This window comes from Zootermopsis nevadensis, unplaced genomic scaffold, assembly GCF_977971745.1.
Source record: "Zootermopsis nevadensis isolate Lab colony 2312 unplaced genomic scaffold, Znev_1.0 Znev_ptg000037l, whole genome shotgun sequence".
NCBI lineage: Eukaryota > Metazoa > Arthropoda > Insecta > Blattodea > Termopsidae > Zootermopsis > Zootermopsis nevadensis.
In genome coordinates, this window is record NW_028259169.1 from 8,094,508 (window position 1) to 8,108,221 (window position 13,714).

General features: G+C 35.1%; 1 protein-coding gene across 19 annotated transcripts in view; it reads right to left on the minus strand.

Annotated features, from left to right (window-relative positions):
* Window positions 1-13,714, minus strand: part of LOC147871873 (GATOR complex protein Iml1-like) — a 45,174-nt gene that overhangs the window by 12,986 nt on the left and 18,474 nt on the right. For 15 of the 19 annotated variants that reach the window (XM_087359935.1, XM_087359932.1, XM_087359933.1 and 12 more), the window contains 6 exons: window positions 13,211-13,430; window positions 12,686-12,906; window positions 11,315-11,489; window positions 10,210-10,413; window positions 5,522-5,647; window positions 4,714-4,787 (listed from right to left, as the gene is read on the minus strand). In XM_087359935.1, coding sequence (XP_087216061.1) covers window positions 4,714-4,787; window positions 5,522-5,647; window positions 10,210-10,413; window positions 11,315-11,489; window positions 12,686-12,906; window positions 13,211-13,430 — 1,020 coding nt within the window. Of the gene's footprint in view, window positions 1-2,208; window positions 2,253-4,713; window positions 4,788-5,521; window positions 5,648-10,209; window positions 10,414-11,314; window positions 11,490-12,685; window positions 12,907-13,210; window positions 13,431-13,714 lie in introns of all 19 variants that reach the window. The other 4 variants (XM_087359945.1, XM_087359940.1, XM_087359942.1 and 1 more) reach the window with 4 other exon arrangements.

A 13,714-nucleotide genomic window follows, 5' to 3' on the forward strand; every position in this document is an offset into this window, starting at 1 on the left:
AGTTACACTTGCTAGGTGTTACAAAAGCTCTCTCTTATGTTTTTCTTAGCACAAAACTCAATTACCTCAACTGTAAGCTGTAACTGTAATATTTCACATTTAACAGTTGTAATTTCACTATAAATGCTACTTCTGAAGAATGTATTGGCATGAAATTCTCAAGTTTCTTCTCTTCTGCACACATGTCTTGGGCCTGTCTAACTTCTGGCTATACCCAAATATGGAAGACTAGAGATGTACCTTGAGAGAGTATCAGTCAAAAACTTAACATGAAAAATGAATTACCACTGTTGCAAATAAACTACTAAAGACTTCCTAAAACACTTCTAAAATTGGACACGTGGCAGTTACGTACAGAGCAAGGAAACTATTTAGGAAAATGAACAAACTGTGCACTCTGTTCTCAGTAGCATTCCTTTACAGTAAAATCAAACTTACTTTTACAATGTACCTCATACATCAATTTATATATGCAAAGGCAATGTTTAAACATAAGTATCTCAATTCTCTACTATTGTCTCTTGTGCTGACTGGTGAAGCACTCTTCCAATCCACCAAACCCAACTCCCTACCTACTACATGCACTTATAAGGCTTCCAAAAATACCCAACCATTATGTACTCATCCTGAAGATGGCAACTACAATGTTTGCCAAAACACTGAATAATTCAAAATTTCAACATCACTCATTTCAAAAAGCCTAAACTGTGCATTTACCAACATTTCAGAGGTCCTTGCTGCCTCCATCATCAGGGCGATGAGTAAGCCATGCGCATGGAAGTGGTTTGAGTTACAGCGACAACAGAATCTTTCAAAAACTTTTGTATGGGTTTGGCTTCTTGTAATAAACATACAAGACAAAAACTCTTCACTTACAAACACGAGACAATGCAGTAAACACACTTTGAAGTTCTCTTAACTTGTGAGAATAGAATACTGTAGAACAATATGCCTATTTTTTTTAATTTTCACTCAACACATGGCATTAAACACTTTTAGCGCATACAATAGCGGGGATCAGGTTAATACATATAAGAAATTGCAGAATTGTATAAACATGCAATACTCCATCTTATTCATGCCCCAATGTGTTTTGATGTTTTAATATTAAAATACAGAAGATAAAATTATAAATTACAGTCCCATTCTTTTAGCTATTAACATATTTTCTGTTATACAAAACACGTCAAATTATTACAAGACCTATGTATATGTACAGAATTTTCAAACTGAGAGTCTGAATACTTCAAAAATATGCCATATTAATAAAACTAGCAACTTACTCTGATAACATCTCTCTCTCACTCAGTCTGGGGTACATGGTTTTATGGAAAAGTTACAGTTACTCAGCTTGTAAAGAAATTCCCTGCAAGTTTTGGAACTAAAAGTGGATTTCCATGCATGCCTCTTGATTCAATCACCAAAGAACAGAATTCAGTTCAAATCTTCATATCCTGCACCCATAAGATCCATCTCAAAATTATCCTTTTCTCAAAGCTGAGTCTCCCAAGTTATTAAATGTATCATTTGAACACTTACAGTGGTTAAATCAAGAAAGAAAAGATGAGCCTGGAAATGTAGTATGGGTAAAATGAGAAATACAGTACATTAAACATTTTGGTTGGTAAACCACAAAGGAAAAAGACCACTTAAGAGACGTAAGCACAGAAATTAGGTATTAAGATGTGGACTGGATTGATCTAGCTCAGGTTATTGAGCAGTGGAGGGCTTTTGTAAAAACTATAATGAATTTCTTCATCAGCCAAGTCATGGTAGTACAACCTCTTTCTTCTCTTGGGCTAAGAATAGCTTTCCTGTTGGATCAAGGGCCAATAAACCCTTCCTGGCACATTTCTTAAACTAATAGCCAGTTTTCGTTGTTGATGAGAATATTTATTCATAAATTACAAATTACATGCTCAAATGTAAGTTTTATTGAAATGTAAAAAAATTACTATAGAGTTACACATTATTTTAAATTTTTTTCTCCAACAGCTTGTATCTGACACAATTCACAAGTGGTTTTGGGCTGGAAGTGGCCCGCAGGCCATCAGCTGGACTATGCTGAGGTAGGTAACTGTAACTTTGCACAGATGAGTCTGTACTACTGTGTTACATATGTATATTCAAGCAGATGGTAAAATGTGTCTTATGTGTCAGAAAACAGAAGCGCAATGCTATTAAAATGATGGACACAATGATACTGACCTGGTGGTATGTCGTTCAGCCATGCGATTAGAACCATGCTTCTCCTAGCAGAAAGAGGATACAGTGAGAAACAAAAGAGGCAGCAATTTTGATCAAACATCAAACATACACATAACTCCATACCAAGGTGAAATGGCCATAAAACAAGAGCACAAAAATTCAATGACATATTTTGAATCTGTACATGATTATTCACAAAGGCAGCATTACAGTTTAAACTGCATTCCCACACCAACATCAAAATAAAAATAATTTTATGCCAGTGTACCTCAAACTGTGCATCATGACATCCCATACCGAGTCACACCAAAAAGCATAAACAGATTCAAACCAATGGCTGAAAACTTCTAAACTTTAGCTTAATAAATTCTTTTCCTAACTACCTTTCAATTTATGCAATTTAAGTGAAATTTAAATGACAAGCAAAAGTGCAGCATATGAATCTCTATTAAGCTATAGGCTAATGTAACTTCACCTCTATTAACCTTTAACAACTGTGTATTGTGGTTTATGTGCAAATGAGCTGTGTTACACTAGCATATTGTAAACTGCTCATCAGGCTGACAGTGTCATAGTACATGGGTTTAAATCTCCCATCTCTGTATGATAAAGGTTAAATTCCCACATTCAGGGTTAAGAAATGCTTTTGTAGATTACATCACAATAAAATGTTTATAGAGAACAATTCAAGCAACATTTAAATACTGTTATTTTAAAGCAATCAAAAATATGGTTGAAATAAACTGTGCATTGAACAAAATGTCCATGTTGCAAGGGCCATCTAATAAATTTCCAGATGGGTCTGAATTTGTTAAACTGTCTTACAAGAAAATATAATAAACTCAAGAAAGAAGATGCTTGCATTCTTGTTGGAGCCTACTCTTGCCTACATAGAATCTAGCGAGATCATTCTCAGAAGAATAAGGATCTGTCCCCAAGAGAGAACACAATTTGCAGCATTCCAGTATGGGGTCAGTACCCAGGTCTATCTCATTAAAACAAGCACATGAAACACAAAACCATATTAATAGCATTCATGAAGTTACACAACAAAAACAGGAATATACATTACACAAGAAAACTATAAAGCTGGAAATCTGAAAAATCTGTAGCCAATATTAATTTTGTGATATGTTTAAAATAAACAATTCTGTGAGTGCCATAAAAATGAAAAGGAGACAAAAACCACTTTCTTCGTTCAACACTAAATATTCTCTGTAGCTGGTAAATTATTGTTCAGACATGTAAAAGTAAAATGTATGTACACATGTCTATATGTAAAGTACTATTCTGCATTTGAACTGTTTGTATGTACAACCAGCAGATGTCCTAGCAAACTATAGTTCACACTTGGTATCTATTATAGCCAAAGCAGAAGGTAAGAGTGTAACTGAGTGAGACAGTGTAGTTTAGTGAAAGACTGACAATAGTGCATACAGTCTGTCAGTTGTGTCAATTTATAGGTTCTGGAGTTTAAAGTAAGACTGTCAACATAGTGTAAACATTTCACAGATAAGACATAACATTTCAATGCAAAGATCCTAGCATCATATTTACTAGTGTATTACACACCATGATTTCAGAATTAAATATTCCTGATATACTGAGGAGAAAGAATGCATCTTTCATGCCAGAAAATATACTAATTACAATATCTTCCCTCCTCCTTCCTAAAAGCCCAGAACAAAAATATCACTACATAGAACTACAATTCCAATTACTGTTTCATATAGATCCGAAACATGGTTTCTCCTTTGGAGGAAAGAACACAGATCAAAAGAATCCAAGAATAGATGGTCATGGAGAATTTCTGCATCTAGAAGAGACGACATAACAGGAAAATGCAGAAAATTACACACTAAAAGGTTTCACTATCCACTTAATATTTTTAGGGTTATTAAATACATGAAGACGTGACATGAATCATATATGGGGGAAACACAAAATGTATACACCATTTAGATGTAAAACCTCAAAGGTAGGCAACATTTAGGAGATGTAGGCGCAAATATAAAGAAAATACTGAAATGGTCCAAGATTAGATCCAATTGTGCACTCTGATGATGACAGTTATAAATTTAAGGTATTTCTCAGTCATCTGATTAACAATTGTTTAAAAAAGACCTTGTACAATAGAATATATTCCTATTTTCATAGAATAACTTCAGAGATACTTTATGGTACAAGATACTGAAAATGTTATTATTAGAAAATAAAGACATTTCTGTACAATTAATTTGTAAAGCCTACAAACAATCAGCCAACATTAAGCCTTCACCATGTTGATGAGGAAAGCTGCCAAGCTGAAACAGATTTTATCTTTACCTACCCACAAATCTTACTCATAACACAATCCATAATCTACTGTCTATAAGTAATGCCTTCACCATGCTGCTGGAGGAATAAACACAAGTTGATGAATATTACAATTTTGCACTTGAAGAAAGCTGGAATAGATATTAAATCAAGTGTGTGCAAACAAAAAGAAACCCATCTGCAACAAACCTCGGACGTGGCTTGTCGACAACACGGTTGCTGCCCAATCTTTCTCTGAATGGAGAATTGCCAACAACACTTGTCTGAAACCAAGGAAAAAGATGACTCTTGACAAGAGTGTATGCACGTTAACAGTTTATAAGTTATGCACATCACATACAGTGAGTTGGGAAACATGGTCTCTTACGCTGACAGAAGAACATAAATCACTTGAACATCATGGTCAAAAGGTTAGCAAATAACTTTATATTAGGAAGGACCTGGATTAGAATCTTGGCTTGGATACCGACTATCCTGACTGAAAATTTTTTGTAGTTTTCTGTTACATCCAGAGCTAAGCTGGTTGTCCTGTAACATAGGGATTTAAATTCCCTATGCCCATACAACAAAGATTAATTACCGTTCTTTGTCCTGTCTGCAAGCTTAAAAACAGCTTTGTCCTACATCTTTCTTTATTTGGTTGGGGCCTCATAAATATTATATTAGTACAAAAGAGCTCAATGTATAGAACATTTTGGAAATAATGTTCTAATATAAATGCTTAAAACGGTGTAAGTACTTGCAGCAATATGAAGCCCAATGAAAATAGAAACATTCACAGCTAAGGTAATGTTGTAACTCATAAAAAAAATATTACTGCTCTGCATTTAAACAGATTCATATCTGAAGCTTGTATATTATATTAAGTATTACACTTTTGATTAGTTACAACAGAATACACCATGTTCTTGTATGATTTATCATAATGGAATATACAAAATCCTAATAAGTTTTATTAGTTTATGGATGGGATGACAGGTCAGGAATGGAAATGTACCTGTGAATTATTCGATGGGTTACTTGTTGATGAGCTGTTACTGTGGGAGAGGAAAGTCAAACTGGAGCTATGGCGACGATGTATCAACTTTTGTCGGCCCTTGCTTCCTGTTGAAAAGCCAGGGCTCTGTAACATAGGCATGCAGTTGGCAAGCAAAGAAGACAGACAAGCAACTCAGATCTACTGTATATTCTAAAACAATGACAACAAATCTTCCCAGTCAATGCCTTAATATTTTAGCCTATAAGCTACATAACCAAAACTGAAATCTATATGCAGCAAGACTTGAACACAAACAAACGCATTCTTTGCAATTTTGAAACCAGAATCTTTATGTTTATTCATTGTGGACACGTATTCTGCTAGCAGAGGTAATCATCAGAACAATACATTATAATAGCATGGAGACATACATTTTATTGCTGGCAAACCTAATTAATAGTACAGGTATTTGACTGCACAGAGGCAGAAAGTATGTCCTTATATTCTATTAAATACCACAATATCAAAAAATTCCAGGCAAATTTTACAGATCTTAACAAGATTTATATCATATCTCTGATGTCACATGCTAATTTTTGTAAACTGAAGATGGAGGTAGTATGTTCCTCAAAAACACTGATCTACCTACACGTCCACATGGTATTACGACACAGTAGTCCAACATCAATGTGTTTTAGAGAAATTTGATCAACTTCTATTTGAGCTTTATGTAAGAAGATATTCAATACAGACAGATATATATATGGGAAAAAACTAAATTCATCCTGAAATGCTTCATTCACACCCCTCAATACCAAATTTCATTGTAATCTGTTAAAAGTTTTAAGGATCAAATATGAACACAGACACACACAACTTCTCCATTATGTATTAAATTAATGCACCTTGTGCAAAGAATGTAACAATGGAATGTAAATGGCAGAGTGTTACCATATAGCCAGAAATAAAATGCAATAAAATATTTCTTGGTTCATAAGAGGAAGCAAACAATCATGTGTTTACTTATGCTTCTGTCGAAGAAAGACAATCATTATGCCAATTCTTCAAACAAATAACCACTCTGGTGCATGATTATGAAAACAGTTATAGACTAATTAGTTACCACTAAAAAAAAGAGATTTTTTTTCTTTTCTTACTAGAATATATGACTGAAATTTTCAAAGGATTTTATCATAAATCTTAAAAATGTTACCTTGCTTTCAATTCGTTTCAATAAATAGCTGGTATTCATTTAATTAATAAGATATGTTGGAAGAAGATCCTCCACCTGACTGTTACACATTTAAAATGACCTCCACCCAAAGAGAAAAAAAATCTATCATTCCACCAACATACCTTGTTATAACAATTATTTAACTTGAAATATCTTCAATTAAGATGATAACCTAAATAAAACCTATTATGCACCAGGCCTGTTACAGTTTCATGCCATCTGTTCAATGGTCTTCCTACACTTCTCTTCCCTTCACATGCTAAATGAAATCGGAAATAAGATATTGTCTTGCTGACTGGCTGCTGCTGGCTGAGAAGCAGTGAGTTTAACTGTATGGATAGTACCTGCAGTTAATTTCTGTACAGACTCTGAGGTGGCATTCCCCCAGCACCAGTGGAATGACATTCCGCAATAACTTAATTTCTCATGATTGAAGAATTCAAAACTACCTTTGCTTAAAAAAAGTCAATTGGGAAGATCTGTCATAAAAAAGCATGCAGCATCCAATTACAATACAAAGAAATTAAGAAATACTATATGATTCTAATTAATCCAGTGTTAATGAGTTCATCCAGAGTGGCTCTAACGATATTTTTTATAGTATATTCCTTTTCAATCATACCTTATTGACTCCTATTAAAAAAAGTACTGACATGGTTTAGTTTATTAACAAATAATACAATCTGGCACATGTTCCTTCATTATTTAGAATGAGACTGGAAAAAATAATTACTATAATCAGTGTCTCTTTCTTGTCTAGTCAACACATGCAATCAATTAAGTTATGTGCAAAGATACTGGGAACTTGTGATGCTGCGTGTACTTTGATTTCTATAGGTTACCTAGCACTGTTAGGGTATAAAAATAAAGGAGATGAACTAGACGTGTAGTTTCGATGGGGAGACAAACAAATGTAGTGTTTTGGTAGAAAAACCTCTTGGAAAGTGGCCACTTGAAGACCAAGAAGAAAGAAGATGGGAAAATAACATTAACTCTCATCATCCATGTTCCAGATGACCATGCGTTACACCAGCATATCACTAGACCATTAACCATGGAGTTAAAGTCTGGCTGGCAGCGCCTTAGCATAGGTCTTTAAATCCCCTATTCCTACAAAATGAAAGTTAAGCTGTATCTTTTGGAGCTAAATTCTGAGACTGGGAGGTTTGGAACTGGCACAAGATCACGTCAAATCATGGATTTCAGTATTAATGCTGTTAAAAATTTGGATTCTATTACTAAACAGAAAGTTACTTAATCAGTATGCATGATTTTGCTTAAATTGTAGATTACTGAATGATAGTGTATCAATATTTAGTGTATTATGAAATGTAATGATGATGATGATGATCACAACTGTGAATTGGAAAGGATATACGAGGCAGCATAAGTGGCTTATTTTTGAGGTATTATCCCACCAAATGCTGGAAATCCAAAATGACCTGTTAAGATAACTCATCCTCAGGATTAATTTGAAGATTTGCTTTCTAAATACATGTGAGATGCCCATGCATATGGACCTGTACTTCCATGTGAAGTCTGAACACAATCTGCTACAGAAGCAGCCTATGCCGAAGATGCTCATTCACTGGGTAAGGACCGTTTGTGATGCTGAGAGCCTAGACAAGGAAATCAACCACCTAAGGAAAACCTTTAAACAAAATGGACACAGCAGCTGTTCTGTCAAGCATACCCTAGCCACAAAACAGAAGCCACAAATACAGATTGAGAAGCTGACAAGTGTATCATTAATATAATTTCAAAGTGGCCTCACACAAAATCAGCAGGCTCCTTGCCAAATACAACATCATAACCATCCACATCCCAGTCAAGATGAACAACAATGGGTGGACCTGTTTAAGGCAAAATGGTCCTAAAAATTGCAGGCATATACTGTGTCCTCTGCAAATTCAGCGAAGTCCATGTTGGAAAGACTGGCAGATCCATCAAAACCAGATGCAAAGAACACATGAGACGCATACATATGGGCCAGCCACAGAAGTCAACCATGGCAGAGCAGAGATTTGACACAGGACATAACATCAATTTCAAGAGCATATACATGCTGGATAAGGCCACAGGATACATGGACTGTGTAATAAAAGAGGCTACTGAGTTCAGGCTCTACCTTAAAATTTTAACAAGGGCAGCGGTTTCACTCTGTCAGTCAGTCCTCGTACCTGGTATCTAACATTCTGAAACAATACAGAACCAAATCAATCCAGAAGCAAGGCTAAGCTAAGCAAGAACTTGACTCTGCCCATTAGCACCCACCAGTTCACACTCAGCTTCAAAGACAGGCGCTGGACAAATATATATGTGGGCCAGTCTGGATGAACTGTTACAGCAAAACCTGTTGATAGGGACAGAGGTAGTCCCTGAAATGCTGATTTTTAATGAACTGATATGGCTGACAGCCCAGAAATATTTTATTAATGGAGATATCAGTTAAAGGAGATTGCTGTTAGAATAAGAACTGCACCAGTATTTACCTGGAGGGAATGACTGAAGAAAACTACAAACATCTTTTGTCAGGACAACTAGCCCCCAAGCTCACCCAGGACAACAAGAATACAAAGGAGTGTTAATTACTTGACCATAACTATGGTCACTTACACTACAGCCAGTGGAGTCCCACAGGAAAAGTGTTCCTACAATATGCATGAAATTGTGGTTGAGTGGTATTCATGACAAAAAAGGGGTGTTAAAATTGTTACAAGCATTATAAAAATGTATCTGTAATGTTCACTAACAAAGAAAGAAGTGTCACATCAAGTTCTAATTAACTAGCATAACTTCTTAAGATCAATAAAGCAATGCACACAAGCAATTTAAATTAAAGAGAGATGCAGATCACGGTTTTAATTAGCATCTTAAAATATATGACATATGATGCTACATTCAAAACAAGAAATCATACTTCAAATTAAAAGTAAAGCTCAAGTTACATCTCAAAACTAAACTTACAGCACATATAAAGAATAAACTTGCAACCATATACTACATATTTACAAAATCAAACTTATGTTATCTGTAAAATAAGATCACTACACATTCAGTTGTGTAGCATTAAAGAAATATTATATTTACAGCATACCATTCCAAACACAGATTTGTAACATATGTATAAACATGGGGGGGGGGGGGGGGAACTCTTGCAAAGTGAGATTTCAGTGTCTCACAGTGACAAGTGTAAAGATGGCTGGCTTCTGGGCACTGCATATTGTGGTAGAAATTCAGTGACATTTCAGAGATGTTTGCTGACTCCATCATCAGGGACAATGCCCTGATGATGGAGTCAGCACCTCTGAAATGTCACTAAACTTCTATCAGACTATACAGCATAATGACCCAGAAGACAGCCATTTTCATTCTCTTCTCAAATAAATAAATAAAAAATTATAGAAATTACTCCATGCTTTAAGACGAAACAAATACTCATAAGAAGTATGGAAAAAGTGGTTGGTCCTACCCTTGGTTTCTTGCAGGTATTTGGACGGCGAATTCTATTCACCCAATACTCAAGAAATCGTAAGAAGTTTTCCACCATATGACCCTGATCCTCCAGGGAAGGAAGTGTGTAAATATCACAGTGGTCAGAACCTTCTAATATCTTCTTTGTAGCCTGATGATTCAGTGGAAGAAGATAAACACGAAAGCGCCAGTACTTTTGGGCCTTTTAAATAAAGAGAATATTGTTAGTAAAATAAGACAGATTTATGAACTGTAAACTGAATAAAATTCTGTTAATTCCTTTTCAGTTTGGCATGAGTTCAAGTTCAAAGTTGAAGAAATGTGCCTACTGTGAGTAGCCTCTTTGCGCATAAAGAAATTCTACACAGGCTGAATGGAATTTCAAGTAATCTTATACTGATGGATCTTACTATACTCATCATTTCACATACTGGCTCCAGTTCCCAGGTTAACTTCACATGGAATAATGTAAAAGAAGATAATTGCATTTCCTCATATCACTAACATATTACAGAATGAAAAAACTTAAATCAAAAACTCTGATGTATGATTTATGTGAGGAGTTATGAAAATGGTCTATTGTGCAAAATGTCATTGTATACATAACCTACCCACATAAAAGAATCATTTTCTCCAATAAATTTTATAGTCTGTATATAGAGCTAACAGTTAAGAAAAGACAATTTCTTTATCACATTTAAGCTTAACTCAATTGTCATGCCACACCTTTAATTTTCCTTTCTGCACTACAGTACTTCATATCTTGGTTCACATGGCTGGAACGTCACACCATAGATCACATGACCTATAGCAACAGCGAAGAACAATTCTCACTAAACTATGCCAAATGTAATGCTTTCCTACTTGCTTCAGATTTTATACCTGTCTATCCCTTCTGGATGCTGGAAACTACATTTTTCAGTGTTGACTCCTTTCACACACACATCATCCACAGGAACTTGTTCCTTTACTTTACAGTGAAAATGAGGGTAAGTAAATCATATGAGGACATGAATTGTGCAATGAAAGATTGCAATATGGTAAAATCTTGGCCCACTGTAAGTTTCAGTAACGTCATGATATAGTCAAACGTAACACCTTACCTCTGCAAGGGCAAAATCTGTATCTCCTCTTGTACAAATGTAGTGATCCAGATAGTTCCAATTAAAATTTTCTAATTTCTCTGTTGTGAAAGATACCCATGATATTTCATAGTTGTCATGATGAGGGGCATGAAACCGGTAACGATAATGTATATTAAAAGGAGGGTATGGATGTCTGAAAGCAAAGAAATGTTATGTTGATTGATCACTGGTTTATTAACAATGTTTTCTAACTGCATAAGTTATGCATTACTTATCAAATGATAGGATGAATTTCAAACTGGCAAAGATGTGGAACTGTTCATTGGGTACCAAAAAGAACTATAAAAATTCACAACCATGTTAGCCACATAATTACGAATGTCGGCGCTCTCACATTCTTCCAAGTACAAGATACAAGACATTTAGACAATTGTCACTTCCTAACACATGGTTAATATTCATAATATGAATTAATTTTTAAAATCATCGTAAGAAATGTGGATGTGTTCCTCTCTCATACACTATCACCGGTTAATCTATCAACCCCTCTCTAGGAGAGATTATCTCTTCTTCTCTCCCTGTGTATCTCAAAAGTCCTGTTCGTTAAGTCTCAAATACATTTCAAATGGTCACAGATATCACTGTAAGTACTTTTACAAAGTGCCAGCACAGCTCAGTCAGTGTGGTGACTGGCTACAGGCTGCACAACTGGGTGCAAGCAGAACAGCTCTGAAGTCAACCCACCTTCTATCTAATGGGCACCAGGGTAAAGCAGCCAAAGCATGAAGCCAAACACCTCCAACTAGTTCTGGGATCTGGAATGTGTGAAGCTTTACATCCATGTCCTCATACCAAAATGCTTACATATAGGGACAATGTGTCCTTAGTCTAGGTACCTTGTATATTTTTATAACCACTTATTTTGTCTTGCTCTACCTATTAATCAATCCAAACAGTCAATCAATGTTTCTTTCCAACTATCTATGTATCCATCCATCCATACATTTACGTAAAACAAACCCCTATAAAATAAAAATAAACTAAAACTCAGATTACCTGGCAACAAAAAGTGTACACTTCCAACACCAAATTCTTAAAAACTTATCAGGTGTTTTGGGAGCTGAAATATGCAAATTAAAGAAGATACACAGCTTCTCCATTCACATTTAAGTCATGCACTGACTCCAAAGCATGTGGCAAACCAACATACTGTATGAGATTTAAGGTTCACACAGTGACACTGTCAATGTTGTTCTGGGTTGCAGTGCCCTAAAAATGGAGAACGGATGCTTCTCCAAAATGTTGGTATCTACCTATAAGTTCACACAGTGCCATAACCCAAAAGAACAAAACTGACAATATACTGTATATTATAAAACAGAAAAATACCTGGGTCTGTATCTTGTAACAGTAATAGATGATCCACTGAGGGATATCTTGTGGAACACTCGCCCAATGCTGAGAAAATATTCTTCAGTTGGTTCAATATCACAAGGACGAGACATCACAGGTGAGCTTATTATACCAGCTGTGGCAGAGGTGGAATTACTGCCTGGTGTCTGTGCCTGTTTCTTCGGATTGTGCTCAGACAACACAATCAACTGGAACCCCTAAGAAGTAAACAATATAAAAATAAAGATATAAACAAAATAACATGTCCTACTATACAAACACTCGCAACTTATTCTTTTGCCTATATTTAACAGAAAAATAATTTATTTTGTAACTTGTGTTTTCTAACTTTAAAAAATGTTTTAAAAATATAAATGCTTTATTAAAGCAGTAAACATTCCCAAATTAAAGCATACTGAGAATTATTAAGCACCAGGTCTTCAATAATAACTTGCCCTAGCTACTATTAAAATATTAATGGTATACAACATTATATTAATTCATTAGCATGTCATATCCAACCTGAGCAAGTCTCTGTGAAACCAATTCTTTAAACACTTCTGCAGTGGTTAAAGGCTTTTTGTAGATTGCCCTCTGCTGAGCAAAATCTGCATTCACATCATCAGGCAGAAGATTGTAGTCAGACACAACATAGTCATTCTGAAGGCTGCGCTTGTCGGGAAAGTAATCCGTGGTGATAGGTAGACACGCTGGAATGGTAAGGGACTTCCACAGTCCACACCTAAACAAAATAAAACACACTTCATAGATATTATTAACTTAAATTGGCCTTCAAATAAGTGCAACTGTATAATTTTCATGAAAAAGTCTTTTAAATGAATGATGAAATGTATAAATGAGGGAATAATAAGTAACAGTTATTTAGTTTGAAATTAATAACATTTTAGCTTAATGTTACAGCTACATGCTTATTAAAAACAAAGATTTCATTTAGTTAAAAACACTTCTTATACTACGTAACAATGATTCAAAGATTTTATGTGGGCAGAATACCAAATAACTTGG